The 16,727-nt window shown below is 55.0% G+C and overlaps 1 protein-coding gene across 1 annotated transcript; it reads left to right on the plus strand.

Moving 5' to 3' along the window:
• The first annotated feature begins 559 nt into the window (after positions 1-559).
• Positions 560-3,036, plus strand: LOC119511875 (extensin-like). The gene is made up of 2 exons (XM_037806367.1): positions 560-648; positions 2,103-3,036. Exons 1-2 carry the CDS (start codon positions 560-562, stop codon positions 3,034-3,036), a joined length of 1,023 nt encoding a protein of 340 aa, XP_037662295.1.
• The last annotated feature ends 13,691 nt before the right edge of the window (positions 3,037-16,727 follow it).

Here is a 16,727-nt window from a genome sequence, read left to right on the forward strand (position 1 = left end):
TCGAGATCCTCCTGGAATTTGAGTCCCAGGAGAGCTCTTGCGTCTGGTCCGAACCTCGGGTGAGGGTTCAGTGGGAAGGGATGGTCAGAGCCCTGCCCGTGGGCTCACTGATCCAAGCACAGGGCTGGTGTTCGCGGTGGTGGCTGACCCTGGGATCCCCCGTTTGCAGAATCCGGCAGCTGATGGAGGCCGAGTTGGAAACGAGAGCGGGCACGAGGGACGGCAGGCGGGCCTCACGCAGCCCCGGCCGGCCTCACTCTCCCTCCCTGCTGGTAGCCTCCTGGAGCCTCCACGGTTTAACCCAGAGGCCGCCTCCCAGTTGGGCTGCCTGCCTGCCCTCCTCCGTGCCCCCGCACTGAGCTGACTGCCCTCTCCTCCTGAGCTCCCAGAGGGCAGGGCTGGTGGTCTCGGCTTGGTCTCATCCCACGAACTCCCCTTCATGCCCCACAGGTAGATGCTCGACAGTCACAGAAATACATCCCGTGAAAGGTGTGTACGTGGCTCCCCAGAAACACGGGGGGGAGCAGCTGGCTTGGGTGGAGAGTGGCAGCCAGTGCTGATGGCCAGGCCCTGCGTGGCTCATCCGTGGCTTTCCCGGGACACTCCAGGTTCCATCAAGAGTCGCTCGGCCACGGTGGGCAGCCGCAGGTGGGCTGGGGAGAGTTGAGATATTCTTGGGTATTTCAGATACACGCTCTTCTCCCCAACTCAAGCTAAGGGTCTAAGCCCTTGAGACCTAAAGGACAGGCCGGGGACGGTGGGGGTGGAAAAAGCCTCCACAGGAGAATTATGATTCATTCATCTAGGAAGCAAACAGTACAGGTCAGGGAACATCGAGTGCCTTTTAGAAAGATTTCACTGAAAAACATTAGAATCGTAAGTTAGGGTGCCAGGAGTTGTATGTGGCAAAGAGCAAGGGCTCCTTTTCCTTCCCGGGGCCCCCCGTCCTCCGCCACCCCCATCGTGCTCGTGCTGACGTGGTCTCCGTGCCTGCCCTGGTCCTTTGTCTTGCTTTCTGTGCCCCATCCGGTCCCATCCGGTGCCCCCTTCCATGGGGTTTGACATCCGCAGGGCTCTAGAGAAAAGCTTTCTTCTCTGTCTATATTGGTAAGATGGTGTGAAAGTTCAGTTTGGCTCTGTACTTCCTCTGCTGTTGATCTGAAAAGTGACTTGAATGCATTGATGATAAGCACCTGAATGAGAACGGCATCTGTTTTGCTTTAGCTCAGTATTTCTGAAACTCATTTGTCCAGAGAAGAGTTTTCTGAGCGGCCCCCAGCACCTACTTGGGGAAGATACTTTGCAGAGAAATTCCAAGGGGGTTGACAGCAATGGCTTGTTGGTAAGAGTTGTTAAAATTATTGATTTACATCCACATATAAAAGTTTAACTCTATGAAACTTGTGTTTGGAAACCAAATTTGATGGCCTGTGTTCCTAAAGATTCACCCCTGGTTAAAGCTTTCGCCAGGAGGTAAAGTCAGGGAACTTCCACAGCTCCAGAGAAAGTACCTTGGGTCATTTTCCGTCTGACTGATGGTGTTTCTTTGTCATCTTGTTCCTGCGCGACTGGAGAGGTTTCCATATGCTGTGCACCATCTTTTTGGGGTTCACTGTGGGGCTGTGTCTGAGCAAATGGGGTGGGGCCCAGGTCCGAGCCCCTCAAGCGCCCCCCGCCCTGTCCCCCCCGCCCCCTGCCACTTGCATGTGCCTGATGTTCCACCGAGTCGCCTCGGGAAGGCAGGGGACGCTCAGGGGTCCTTTCTGTCCCCAGAATAAATAAGTGGCCTTGCGTTTTGTTCCTTGCCTTTGACTTCACTGGGTGCTGGTTCTTCGGTCTTTTGCATGGAATGCCTGTTGGTGTGGATTTTCCCAAAATGTGCTGTCTCCTCTGGAGAGACATGGAGCGAGGAGATGGGGTTTGAACCCAGGGAAGTAGTAAATTATGGAAACGTTACGCAGCGAGAATTTTAAAATGCAGGGGATGGCTTGGTCAGGCAATCTAAAGCATTCCTCTGGCTCCTGAAATGCATGGCCCGCCCCTTTCCTTGTATCCTGCCTCCCAGTCTCCGACATCTCTGCGGCTTTCCTCATGGCCCCCAGGCCTGCACCTTTGCAGCAGACGCCCTGCCCGGGCCTGCCCCGGTGGCCACCATCCACCCTCTGCATGTCCGCCCCACCATGCGTCCACCCCACCGTGCCCCGCCCCACCGCACGTCCACCCCACCGCGCGTCCACCCCACCGCGCGTCCACCCACCGCGCGTCCACCCCACCGCGTGTCCAACCCCACCGCGCGTCCACCCACCGTGCGTCCACCCCACCGCGTGTCCAACCCCACCGCGCGTCCACCCCACCGCGCGTCCACCCCACCGAGCGTCCACCCACCGCGCGTCCACCCCACCGCGTGTCCAACCCCACCGCGCGTCCACCCCACCGCGTGTCCAACCCCACCGCGTGTCCACCCCACCGTGCCCCGCCCCACTGCACGTCCACCCCACCGAGCGTCCACCCACCGCGCGTCCACCCACCGAGCGTCCACCCCACCACGCGTCCACCCCACCACGCGTCCACCCACCGTGCGTCCACCCACCGCGCGTCCAACCCCACCGCGCGTCCACCCACTGCGCGTCCACCCCACCGCGTGTCCAACCCCACTGCGCGTCCACCCACCGCGTGTCCAACCCCACCACGCGTCCACCCAACCGCGCGTCCACCCCACCGCGTGTCCAACCCCACCGCGCGTCCACCCCACCGTGCCCCGCCCCACTGCACGTCCACCCCACCGAGCGTCCACCCACCGCGCGTCCACCCACCGAGCGTCCACCCCACCGCGCGTCCACCCACTGCACGTCCACCCCACCGCGCGTCCACCCACCATGCGTCCACCCCACCGTGCCCTGCCCCACCGCGCGTCCACCCCACCGTGCCCCGCCCCACTGCGCGTCCACCCCACTGCGCGTCCACCCCACCGTGCGTCCACCCCACCGAGCGTCCACCCCACCGCGCCATCTAAGCGTAGACTGGAAGAACATCTAGGTTTATTCCCGGCCCCAGGGTTTGTTTGCTCCCGGGCCTGGGCTCTCCTCCCCTGGATGGACAGTGTCAGTACTTCAGAGCATCTGTTGTTGTAAAGGTGCACGAGAACATGGCCAGACCCAGAGAGTGGGGGTCTGGGTGTCCCTCATTTCCCTTCGTCATGTGCCGGCACAGTTGCCACTGTCAGGTCACCATTGCCGCAAGCACAACGCGCTGAGCGTGCCGTGTCCATGTCTCTCTGCCTTTGGAGACTTAATTTCAACTTTCCCTCTCTTTTCCGGTGGGAGAAGCTGTGACAGTGCTCAGATAGCTCCCCAGTGATGTCAGTGGGTCGTTCCCTGGAAGTGCGGGAAAGGCCAGCTCTGCTGTCCGGTTCTGGAGCTGGACCCACATCAGTCCCCAGTGGATTGATCTGCACGCCAAAGGAAACGTGCTGCGGTCACTGGGGTGCTTTGCAGGGTTGCTGTCCTTGATCAGACCTCAGAGGAGAGAGCCGGGCGCTGCCCTCCCTGGAGGAGGCTGTCCTGGACGTGGAACCTGCAGCTGGCTGCTGAAGGAAACGTGTCCGCTCCTTCCCCCGAGGGAGGGTGGGCGGGTAGCTGGGCCCTTGCCCGGCCATGGCAGGCGGCAGCTTCACACCCAGCCCCGGCCCGGGGGCAGGGATGCTCACAGCGTCTGGCCGGACTGCAGGGAGAAGAAAGCAGCAGAGCCCACTCAGGGAGGGCTGCCCACCTCCTTCTGGACGTGCCCCGAGTACCACACTGGGGCCTTCGGTGTCCTCTCGGAGGCTGGATGTCCAGCTCTGGGCCTGCTCGCTCCCCTCCTCTCCTTCCAGAGGGGGAAAACAGGGCATGGCCGCCCTTTGTCTCATTCTCCCGGGAGACACATGCTCCGAAGGCAAGGAAGGGGGTGAACCAGCCTGCTGGTGGTAACTGAGAATGCCGCATTACCAACGTTTCTTTCCTTTTTGGAGTACTTGAAAAATTCTCCAGCAAGTGCACCTGACAATTGTGGACAGCGTGTTTGCCGGTCAAGCTGAGATGCAGCCGCCAAGACCTACCCTCGGACGCTGCCGAGGCCCTCCCAGAGCTGTCCCCTGGAGCTGCCCCAGCGCCCGCACCCTCCCTGCAGCCCCAGGGCGCTTTGGGTCCCCCTCCCCGTATCCCCCACCCCACAGAGCAATTCTCTTCCTACTCCACCTCCCACACTGGACCGGGAGGGGCTTGAACTGGACCTGATTCAAGGACCTAGAACAGTCGGTGCACGGCGACACAGTAGGTGCTTAATAAACGTCTCCTAAACAAAGAGGAGGTCCTTAACCTGAATGGTGACCCAAACTTAGGGCACCCTTTTCCAAGAACATACCTCATTCTTCATTGGAAAGGCTTGGCGTACCTACATAGAATATTATGATGAATGCTTGGGACATCACCTTTGACTTCAAAAGTTAGAAAATGTCATTGTTCTAGTAGAAATAGTCAAAAGTCTAAAGCAGAGTCCCGAGATTACAGAAAGGGCTTCCTGTGAGGCCGGCTTACTGCTTCTCTGAGCTTCTCCAGCATTGACGTCAGAACCTGTCTTCCTTCAAGAAAGTCACCTGGTTCAGGGCACGGGTGCTGCAATGCAAAGAGCAGAGCACCGCAGTGTGCTGGCCTTCTGGAATGTGCACCTGCTCGTGGGCCTTGGCGGGACTGTCGGGGCGCACGCCAGCATCTGTGGCCAATGCAGGACTGCTGGCCGGTGGGGTGGGCAGAGGCCTGCAATGGATTTCCACGGCGCGTGCAGCATGCGATGGATTTCCGCGGTGTGTGAAGCATGCGATGGATTTCCGTGGTGCGTGGCAGTAACCCGGGAGCCATCATCTTCAGTGCTGAGAAGACCAGAGCTGCTCATGGGTCTTGTAAAGGTGAAAGGACACACTTCAGCATATGCCATTTGGAAAGGACTGGGCGCCTGGTGTTTGTCTTTCAGTTTCCCGTCTGGTTCCCTAACCAGCTTCCTCCGGATGAGACATGGCCTGGCCTCTGCCCACCGTGGGTGCTCCGGGCAGCTTGTCAGCATCAGCTTGACATTATTTAAAGGTAAAACCCTGCCACAGAAAGTCATGTCACAAATGCCGAATTGTGAAGGGCTTGTGCTATCCGGGGTTCAGTGGAGCGTGCCCAGCACTGGCTGTCCAGGAAAGCAGAGACTCCACCATGTTTGTGGCTGACGATCCACAGGCAAAGCCAGGGGGTGAAAAGGAGGTTCAGGAAAGCGTGGCCCTTCAGAAGACGGTCCGAGGGGATGTGTCGGCCCACAAATCTTCCTCCGGGCTGCGGCCGTGCCTGGTGCCTGGGTTTGCACCGGCTGCAGAGGAAACAACGCCAACTTGGCCTCGACTCTGCTCTTCAATGGTAAGCAAAGTAAAAATGATGGCTGGTTTCTTGACTTGTATCAGCAGCAAGTCTGCAGCCGGTCCCCGGGCACTGGTATGGGGAGAGTGTTTTAGTCAGATTTCTTCAAAGAAAGATTTCTTTCTCCCAACTTGGAGTCGTCTCAGGCGGTCCAGTTTGGTTGCTGCTAATCCGCTACATTTGACTAACGGTTCTGAATCCTTTCAAATCCGATTTGTTACCCAGGAGATCACATGGCAATGTTTCTGATGTTTTCATTTCCATCTGTTGGAACCCTGACAGTTAATAGTTGAGAACGGATGTGTCTTTTTTTTTTTAAAGGAAATTTAAAAATAAAAACAGTCATGCTAAGAAATGTCACATTCCCCCTCCTCGTGGAAAGGTAAATATTAGCCGCAGCTCCGGATGCTTTCCTTGGCTGCGTGAAACCGCTGAGGGGTCAGAGAAGGGTCTTGGGTGTGGCTCTGAAAACCCTCAACTCCTGTGAACGGGAAGAATCTCTGGGGGGAAAGCAGCCCATCTCCACCTCTCTCTGGCAGTATGGAAACACATGCTGCTTGCCCTTTCATAAAGGAAGCAGAAAATTATGCCTCCCACACCGACCCGAGCCGTGAGGAGGTGGCTTTACCCCGCTCCTGCGCTCCCAGCTGTTGCCAGGGGACGGAGGGGCCCGGCGGCCGCGTCCGGGCTGGTGCCCTGGGAGAGGCGCCTAATCCGCAGGCCGAGACCGGCTAAGCCTCCCGGGCACTGCACCGGCTCATGCGGCCTCTGCAGAGCGCGGCGACTTCGCGTCATGGGGGAGACGGAGCACAAAGGAGGACAGGACACGGGGACGCGCGGGGGGCAGAAAGAAAGGGCAGGACAAAGCACATTCCGTGCTCAGTCCAGCGGAAGATCCGCTTTGCCCTGCTTTGGAGGTGGGTGATCCCTGCCTTTAGGGCGCAATCGCGGGGACCCCTGACGGCCGTGAGTGCGTGGGGTGTGCGCTGTGTGGAGACGAAGGCCAGGGAAGCGGTTTGATGCACAAGGTACCTGCTCCGTCCAGACAGCTGGATTTCTGTTGCAGTTCTGTTTACAAAACGTGCGTGTTACATGCCATAAGGTGTCAGTGGAAGGGTGACTGAGGGCGCCTGCAAAATGCTTCTTAGCGGAGCTTGGAGAGCGGGGATTCCTTTCTGCCCCTAGGAGTGGCCCCTCACCGACTTACCTGAGCTGACTGTCGTCCTCTGTGGTTACAGCTTCGGGGCGCTGGGCCACGAACCAGCGACGCCGAAATCCTGGCAGCAGGTGGACATGACAGGAGCGTCTGTGTGCTCGGTATCAGCGTCTGCTCTGACTGAATGCTGACCCCTGGGGGATACCCGGGGGACACCCGGGGGACACCACGTCGTCAGCCGTGCCTCTGTGGTGCCGGCCATTACTGCCGTTTCTGTAATTCACGGGCTTGCGGGGTGACCTGCCGGGGGTGACCTGGGCTGCCCCAGGGCGGGACTCAGCCGCCTCCGGCCTCGTCCTCGGGGCTCGCGCGGCTCCCGCCTCCTCCGTCTGCACACTGGGCGCCCCGAGAGCGCCGTCGCACCTTCACCGCCCTCCGCGCCGTGTCCTCCGTCACTAGCTCCCCCTCTGTGGGCCTTTCTGGTGCCGGGAACTAAGTTCTCCTCTGACAGCGCGCGCTTGCTTCTTCTTTACATCACCTTTTACCTTGTGTTACAGGCAGGAACGGAGGTTTTCTGATTTTCTACCCCCAGCCGAGTGCAGGGCCAGTGCCTCCTGATGAGCAGCTTGCATCGGTTCCCAACAGATGAGTGTGGGAGGAACTCATCCACTCACAAGCTGTGTAGGGACTTGATGGGGCTGTTGGCTCTGGAAGCTTCCTTGGGAGTAATGAAAGAAAAGGTATTTGGGAAATTCGGAAAGTTGGTTTCAGCTTCAGTTCCTAGATTCTGTTTGGCAAATACCCTGGGTACAATAAACATGTCCTTCGGATGGGAGGATGGACCAGCGAGAGCTCAACCAAGGAAGGTTCTGGGCCTTTCTGCACTGTCAGGATCCACGTGGGGTGCGCTTGGGTTGCTGCCCGTGGACTAGCACTGCCCAGCCACGGCACCGATGGAAGGAAACACCTCCCAGCTAAAGGCCCTTTGGAAAAGTTACTTGCCTATTGCCCCACCTCTTGAGCACAAAGGGACTTTCTTTTTGAAAGGAGACATTTTCAAGCCATTAATTCCTAATGTGGACGCATCGCACTGGATTTGGAGAGTAAGCCGAGGAAAGGATTGTCACTTTGGGAAAGAATGTTCTCTGGGGCACAGGCAGTGAGAGGGCTGAGCTGGGTCGTGGCTGCTTCTGCTGGTGGGGTGCAGAGACGGCCCTGGAGGGCCCTGCTCCTCCTCCCTTCCTCCCGGAGGTTTGCCCACAGCTGCCTCGTGCCAGCATCCCCTTGGCCGGGGACAAGGTGGGTCCAGTCCTGCTTTCACAGGGTTTGGAGTTTAGTCCCGGGGAGCTCCGGAATACAGTGAGATGCGTGTGCACAGACAGCCTTGGCCGGGCACTGAGCAGGCCCGGGTCTCCCCTGTGAAGGAGGGTCCTTCTAGGAGGCAGGGGCCCCTGTGTGGAGGGTCTCCCAGGAGGAGGATCTCCCATGAGGCAGGGTCCCCCATGAGGAAGTCCCTTGGGAGGGAGGGACCCCGTGAGGAGGGTCCCCCGTGAGGAGGGTCCCCTCTGCAGAGTGCCCCTCGAGATCCCATGTGCCCGGCCTCTGGCCTGAGTGCGGTGGGCACGGATGGTGTGTCTGTGATGGGGGTTTGGGGTCCTCCAGCGGAAGCCCCAGGTGAGCGTCTTTCTCCGCTGAAAGAGGGCGCCATCTGCGGCTCGGCAGGACGTGCCCGGGAAGGTGCGGCCGGCCGTGGGGTGCGTTGCCTCAGAGCCGGGGAGAGAGGGTGGCTGGGGTGGGGAGATGGGAGGGGGAGTGGGTGAGGACTAAGAGACCGCGTGGGTGATGAGCGGAGCGGGCGGCCTCGGCGAGAAGGAGCCCAGCAGGAGGGCCGAGCGCAGGGGGCCCGGGGTGAGGGCAGGGTGGGTGGGGACAGAGCGCGGGTGTAGCGCTGCCCGTGGCAGGCGCAGGGTCGGGAGACTCCCCCGTGAACGTGCAGGTCCGCGCACTTGACTCATCCCTAGCAGACGTTCCCGGAGCGTGTTCTTGGCACATGTGCTGGGAGAAAAGGGGGAAAGGTTGGTGCTTCGAGAGGCTGAGCCGAGAGGTGGGGTGGACGTTGGTGAGGGCAGTGACCCCACTGTGACCGTCCCTGAGCTCCACGGGGTTGGGCCCGGGTCCAGGGCCTCTGTCTCTGGGGCTGTGCTGCGATGACACACGTTGCCTTTTTCCTTTCCTTCTAGAGCAGGGACCATTGATGGGGAAGGGGCATCTGGAATCCCCGTGAGCATCCCCCCGTTGCACGGCCCGGCATCTTCCACAGCTGACGGTGGGAAAAGGGGATGCTGTTGAGTAGGAATTCCAGGAATTCCAAGATACAGCACTGAGGGAGCAGCAGGAGAAGAGAGGGACCAAAGAACTGGGGGGAAAGCCAGGGTGGGGGGTTGTGACAGGACCCCGAGGAGGGAGAAACCAGATCACAACACCGCACGGCAGTGCTGGGCGAGTGGGGGCTGTGGAAAGGCCACTCGGCCGGGCCCTGGGGGCCCACCAGGGCCTCTGAGAGAGCAGCAAGCTCGGCCCCACCAAAACCTTCCTCTGGGGTCTGCTCATATCTTTTGTGTGGTGAAAACTTAGAAGAAACTTCCTAAAATGCTCCTCATTGCCAAAGCTCTCTGAGTTTCCTCCTTTTCCTTATCCTTTCTAATGACAACTTTTAAAGAGAGAGAAGGAGGAGGAGAAGAGAAGCTGAAGAGAAGGAGAGAGAGAGGAGGAAGAAGAGGGAGAGGAGGAAGAAGAGGAGGAGGAGGGAAAAGAGGAGGGAGAGGATGGGGAGAAGTAAACAGACACCCCTCACCCTCCTTCTGCGATCTCCCCCAGGCCAGTCCTTGGCTCCCCTTGGCATAGCACCGCCCAATGGGAGCACGACGCCAGCCACATGTGCAGCTCCCTAGTACCCATATTAAAAACATAAAAAGAAACAGATAGAATTAATTTTAATAGTCTATTTTATTTGACCCAATTCCAATTATTATGTCACCATAGTCTATATAAAAGTTACTGGTGACAGTTCACATCTGTTTCTGCGCTGCAGCTGGAGGTCTAGTGGGTACCGGGTGCCCCCAGGACATCTCCGTGTGGACCCCCCACATCTGAGCACTCACGGCACATGGGCCTGGCAGGAGTCACAGTGGGCAAGTTAGCTTTAGAGAGTAAGTCGCTAGAGATCCACATTTACACCATAATTGTGTTACATCTTTATATTATAAAAGCACCCTTCCTACTTCCTGCCTTCCCTATTTCCATCATTCCTTTATCCTGCAAACATTTATTGACCATATTTTAGGTGCCTGTGAGATGAGGTTGTGGGAATAAAGAATTGTAAGGGAGCTCTTCCTTCTAGAATGTGTGTTTCATTTGAGACACTCAAAAACAAATACTTATAATATGTTGATTGTTACAGTTCTGGAGCCCTACAGGGAGCAGGTGATGCTTGAACTGGGCTTTGAAGGTTGAGTAGGAGTTCACTTGGCAGTCGGGTGGGGAGGGGTGGATTCTAGAGAGAGGAAGAAACTCCTGGGATCACAGGGAAGAGCGGAAACGGAAGGCCTGTCAGCTTCAAGGATCTGAGGACATATACTAAACTTGGAGGAACTACTTCCTAGACCTTTCAACATGAATCAAGATTTATACCTCATTCCATTTCCATGTTTTATTAAGATTTGATCTAAACTAGTTATTCTCGCTTCTTGGTTGTCAAATAATGGTTCTGATCATTGTGGATTTTAAACCATGACGAGAGAATAAGTATTTCATATCCAATTCTTAGTTAGTCTTAGTTAAGATTTATTTATATGAAGAACTGCCATTATAAATCAGTTGTTGTTTTACCAGAGTCATTGATCAACCCTGAACTTTTATTTGAAACAGTGATTCAGTTGTTCTAGAACCAAGGATGTGGGAAAGTGGAAGGTAGCTGGGGGGAAGATGAAGCCGAGGGTACGGAAGTTTAGTCGGACACCCTTCTCAGGGCTGGGCTGAGAAGGTCCCCGAGTAAGGGGTGTGGACCCCTCGGTGCAGGCAGAGGGGCCTCCTTGTGCCACTCTCGGGGTGGACACCTTGATGGGGATGTGGGATGAGGGGATGGGAGACAGGGAGCCCGTTCAGTCTTCCTGGTAAATTATTTACGCAAAGTGTAGTCTGGATGGAAATTCCCTCCACTTAAACCAAAGAGGCCACCTTTACCATTTATGACTATGAATAAGCAATATGTAATACAGAGCAATTCAGCTCTCCTGAGATTCGCATTAGCTCTTCCTGATTCCTAGTTCTGTGCTGTGTCTTTACAAATTATGTTTTTCCCACTGTTAGGCCCAAAGCTTAATTTCCATCTGTAAAATACATCTGAAAAGGAGAATGCACTGTCTGCCTTGGTTGCGTCTTCACCGCTGCAGTGCCCGGTGCTGCCTCCTTGCTTGTGGGACTTGCTGCTCTGGGGCCTGGCCCTGCCCGAGCCCTCCTACCCCCGGGTGAGATCCCAGAGTCCAGCCTGTGTCACCACCACATCTAGAACTGATCGCCTCCTGTTTTCCCTCACAGTGATTTCTCCCAGATTTGGATACCGTTTCTTGGCCGCTTATTGCCTTATCTCGGTATTGCTTGTGTTTGCCACAGGTTCCCAGCCTTTCAGTTCCTCCTGAACGGTGTCCCCAGGCTGCCGCCATGGGCCCCGGCTTCTGCATCGTCCACACCCTGGCTGCCCTTTCTTCCAACCTGCTTCGTCCTCCTCCCGGGGTGTTTGCCCAATGTTCCTGGAAAGGTGAAAACTGCGGACAATTGCAGTCGGTGCTGGGAGAACTCGCCCCAGGATGATCAGCAGGGGAAGGGGAGATCCAAGCCCAGAGAACATGTAATGCAGCCCACCCCTGCTCTGCACAGCTACCAAATAGAGCCTGCTGAGCCCAGGAAGCTGGCTGGAGCCCCGCTAGCCAGGGTCTGAGAAACAGGTCAAAGACAAGGTCATGAGGACGGAGGGGCAGAACCTTGGGGCGCCCTCATCTCCACTTGTTGTTGGAGCTCTCCTGTTTCAAGCTGGGGAAACAGAAGAAAACTGTGGGGCCCCCGGGAGACTGTTACCTAAAGGGTGGAGGATGTGCACTCGAGATGTGGCTGGAAGGTGACGCCTCAGGGAGGGGGTCAGGGTCTGATCTGACTGCACCGCTGACCACCGTGACCTTGGAGATGTCACCTGCCCTCCCTAGAAGTCACCTGCCTTCTCAGAGATGTGATGTCACCTCCCTCGCACGGCAGTCGTGTTAGCACACACACAGTGCTGAACGCAGTGCCGAACTGCAGGTGAGGGCTTAATGGATGCAGCTAGTAGTGTGACTAACATCATGTGGCTGATGCTTTTATTACTATTCACTATGACAGAATTTACTGCAGGAAACAAGGTTTTTGCAAATATTGTCTTTGTGTTCTCAAGACTCAGATTCTAAATTCAGTGATTAAAGGTGGGATCTGAAGAAAATAACTTGAGATGAGAATGGTGATATCTGGATGCAATAAAGCCATGAAGCAAGCAGGTTATAACTGCCACATGGAAAAGCATTTTAGAAGCAATAAGACATAGGCTCAGCTCTGTGGAAAATCAACTTAGGGATGAGTAGCTCAATCTTGGGAATTTCTTCCAGAAAAAGAAAATGAATTTGTTATTGAAAAAGCAATCATTGAAGGAATAATTTAAATCTAGTTTCCTGAATTGAAGACCCTCATATGTGGTTTGGAAAGCCTCATTGTGTGTAACAAGGAGAAACCAACAAGCAGACCTAGCCTGGTAAAATTTTCTAAGGACCAAGCTGGAATCCTAAAAGCATCCAGGCAGGAAAAACACGGTAGCCACAAAGGAAAAAAGTGGCAGAGTTCTCAGACTTCTCCTCAGTGTCTAGAAGGAAAATGGACAATGGCTGCAAAGTGCTGAAAAGGTGTGCTCCCAGCGACTCTGCAGCCAGCTGAGGCTTCTCGACATGTGAGAGTTGCTGTGCCTGCCGGCCGTTTAACACACCACCCGGGCCCCGAGGCCCTGGCTGACACGTAGAAAGGCTCAGTACAAGAAAACTGGCGCCAGGGGTGGGAACTGGTAAAAGATCATAGAGTTAGGTCCAAAGGCCAATAGAAAATGTTTTTTATGAACTAATAAAAATGGCTAAAATATGCAAGATATCCCATACACAAGACTATTTCATTTACAACAATTCTGTGGACAAGAGTAATGTAATATTACAATATTATGCTTCCTGTGAGAGCTAGACTTGCAAGGAAATTGTAGAGAGAGGTTCAAAGGAAAAGACTGGGTAAAGATATAGAAGACAAGTGTGAGCAAAAAGAAAACATTGAATATAACAGTAGAATCAGGCAAAGTAGAATTTAAGGCAAGATGCGTTAAATGGTGAAAAGAGGAATAATTTATTTTTCAAAACCACATAGCCCAAATTAATATATAGCATCAACAGAACTTATGATCTGAATAAATAGTATCAAAATAGATTAAACAAAGGCAAAGAGAAAGACAACAATAGACAAGAAGCACACTACTGGATTTGACAGACCTCTCAGTGTTGACTGATTAAGCAGGTAAAAAGTAAATTTGTAGGGGATTGTAATAACAGACTTGATGAAGTTGAACATACGTATATATATATTTGTGGACTACAGAAAGTATAGATTTTCTTATTATGTATGATCATATATAAGGATCAAAAGCAAAGTTTAATCAATTCCCCAAGGCAATGGTGGGGGAATTGTCACATTGTCTGACCACAATGCAATTAAAACTACTTTTTAAATGTTACAAAACATTCCTATATAGCTCTTAGATCAAAGGAAGAGAAAAATTTTGATTCTTTTTTTTTTTTTTTTGAAAATAATGCCAGATTGATTTGCCGGGACCAACTTAGACTCAGGTCTCCAACTTCGGGGTTTTAATCCTGGGTGTGGGTCAGTCAGAGAGCACTGGGGTTCTCCAGACATGTAGGGTCACTCAGACGGCCTCCGTGCCCACACACACGTACACACATGCATGCACGCCCACGCGAGCGTACGCGTCCCCGTGTTCCTCTCCTGGAACGCCCGCAGTGACAGAAAGGCGGCCCTCCCACAGGCGTCTGCTCCGTGCCTGCACAGATCCAACTGTGGGGAAGTCCTGGCTTTCCCATGTTTAACCAAACCCAGATCCACCACCTCCTGAAAGCCCGCGCTGACTGCAGGGCTGTTCCGAGCTCTGACCCCCCTGTCCCGGGACAAAGATTCGAGAGGAGTCGCCCCGACCCCCGGTGCTCCGCGTCACAGCTGCTCCCAGCCCGCAGGCCTCACGGCCTTGCTACCCAGCAGTATGGTGACTGTGACTCCGTGATTAGATTGTGTCCCTAAGATCCAGCACGGCTCCTCTCAGGTAGCGAGAAGCGGGCAACACGCTCTTGTTGGAAGGAGGGGTGGGGGAAGGAAAGAAAGAGAACTTTAGGTCTGGACAAATACTCTGCTTTTATCTTCATCTTATAAAGTGGGGTTCGTGCAGGTTTGCTGCCAGCAGAAGTTTGAAAGTCCTGCCGTGAGTGACGTCTGACCACCCGCGGGGTGCACCGTCACGGTACGTGAGCGCCACGCCACGATGGGCGAGTGCACGGATATTTCAGGAGATGCTCTTACACATAGTCGTAATTTGAATTAGCTGTTGGCAGCAATAGTAGCAATTGCACGCAAGTGTAATTCTCTTCTGTTCCCTGGGGATTCGAGGCCACCAAACCAGAAAAGCTGGCGCGGCTGAGCCCGGGTGGGCCCAGGGCCGTGCTGCAGGGATGAAACAGGCCCTTCGGGCCTGGGGGCCGCTCTGGTTTTGGTGCCAAGTGCTTAATGTTAAAGGTAGCCTGGCAGCGAGTGACGGTGGCATGGCGAGGGTAGGAGCGCGTGATGCTCTGCTTGTGATGTCGCTTTGCCAAACTGAGCCCTTCGTAAAGCCTTTTTGCTGGCAGCTACCTCTGCAGTGGAACACTGATGTTTTAAAAAGCTATTTGCGAGTGCAGTGGTGAGAATTATTTTGATAGTTACCCATATCTGCCCAGAGAAGGGAGCCCCAGGAGCCCCTGGGAGGAGGAGGTGCTGGAGTGGCAGCGGGGCCCAGGGCTCCATCCTGCCCCCAGGCAGCAGTCGGCGGAGGTGGTGGGCTGGGGCGGCAGCTGCGGCGGGGCCCGGACGCCCTCCTGCTGGACGCCTGGGGTCAGGCCGCTGGGCTTTCATTGCCCCTGGATTCAGGGGGTCGCACCACATCTGCTCGTGCCAGCTCACCCATCGGCATCCTTCTGTGCATCTTGAACAGATCGTGCTGCTGAGATGCGGGCAAGCAAAGGCAAAGCCACAGATAGATGTGGACTCGCACCACCCACACACACACCCCAGGAAGAGGTGCTCGCTGCTTTTCTCATTTATTCAAGAGGATTGAACTTCATTCCACAAAATTTCAGTTTCATACTCATTCATTTTATATATGTGTTTGTTTGCTCCTTAGCACTTCTATAAACATCCAAGTTTTAAAATTGTTCTGTAAAAGTAACACTTCAATGAAACTTTTTCAACATTTTCTGATATTCACTGAGACCATGAAAAAGGTTCCAAGTTGAAGAAGAAGAAAACACAAATGAAGGGAAGCAGCTGTTATATGACACCACCACTGCTCTTTAATGTGGTCAAGACAACCACAACCACTACACTAACTGCACAACTGTCATCACCACCACCACCACCAATACCAACACCACCAACACTATCACCATCACCACTCCATCACAACCACCATCACCACCACCTCCACCACCACCACCACCTTCACCATCACCACTATCACCACCACCACCACCACCACCCCATCACTATCACCACCACCATCATCACCACCACCATTACCACCACCACCACCTCCATCATCACCACCATCACCACCACCACCCCCACCACCCCCATCACTATCACCACCACCATCATCACCACCACCATTACCACCACCACCACCTTCACCATCACCACCATCACCACCACCACCACCACCATCCCCATCACCACCACCATCACCATCACCACCACCACCATCACCAACAGCACCGCCACCACCATCACCACCACCAATACCAACACCACCAACACCACCAATACCAACACCACCAACACCATCACCATCACTACTCCATCACAACCACCATCACCACCACCTTCACCACCACCATCACCACCACCAATACCAACACCACCAACACCACCAATGCCAACAACACCAACACCATCACCATCACTACTCCATCACCACCACCATCACCCCCACCACCACCAACACCATCACCACCAACACCAACACCACCAACACCATCACCACCAACACCACCATCACCACCACCACTGCCTTCACCATCACCACCATCACAACCACCATCACCACCACCACCACCACCAATACCACCTCCATCACAACCGCCGCCACCACCACTGCCTTCACCATCACCACCATCACAACCACCATCACCACCACCACCATCACCACCACCACCACCACCACCACTTCCATAATAACCACCATCACCACCACCACTACCACCACCGCCACCACCATCACCACCAACACCATCACCACCACCATCACCACCAACACCAACACCATCACCACCTTCACCACCACCACCACCACCTCCATAACAACCACCATCACCACCACCACCACCACTATCACTGCCAACACCAACATCACCACTACCACCACCACCAAGCCCACCACCATCACCAATACCACCACCACCGCCACCACCATCACCACCACCACCACCACCACCACTTCCATAATAACCACCATCACCACCACCACTACCACCACCGCCACCACCATCACCACCAACACCATCACCACCACCATCACCACCAACACCAACACCATCACCACCTTCACCACCACCACCACCACCTCCATAACAACCACCATCACCACCACCACCACCACTATCACTGCCAACACCAACATCACCACTACCACCACCACCAAGCCCACCACCATCACCAATACCACCACCAACACCACCATCACCACCACCATCACTGCCATCATCACC

The sequence above is a fragment of the Choloepus didactylus genome, chromosome 16, assembly GCF_015220235.1.
Source record: "Choloepus didactylus isolate mChoDid1 chromosome 16, mChoDid1.pri, whole genome shotgun sequence".
Taxonomy (NCBI): domain Eukaryota; kingdom Metazoa; phylum Chordata; class Mammalia; order Pilosa; family Megalonychidae; genus Choloepus; species Choloepus didactylus.

Bases quoted from the DNA above. Each gene is read 5' to 3' on its own strand.
- LOC119511875 (XM_037806367.1), top strand. From the start codon at position 560: ATGGCCAGGCCCTGCGTGGCTCATCCGTGGCTTTCCCGGGACACTCCA. The intron at 649-2,102 runs GTGGGCTGGGGA...CATGGCCCCCAG, and splicing joins GCCACGGTGGGCAGCCGCAG to GCCTGCACCTTTGCAGCAGA.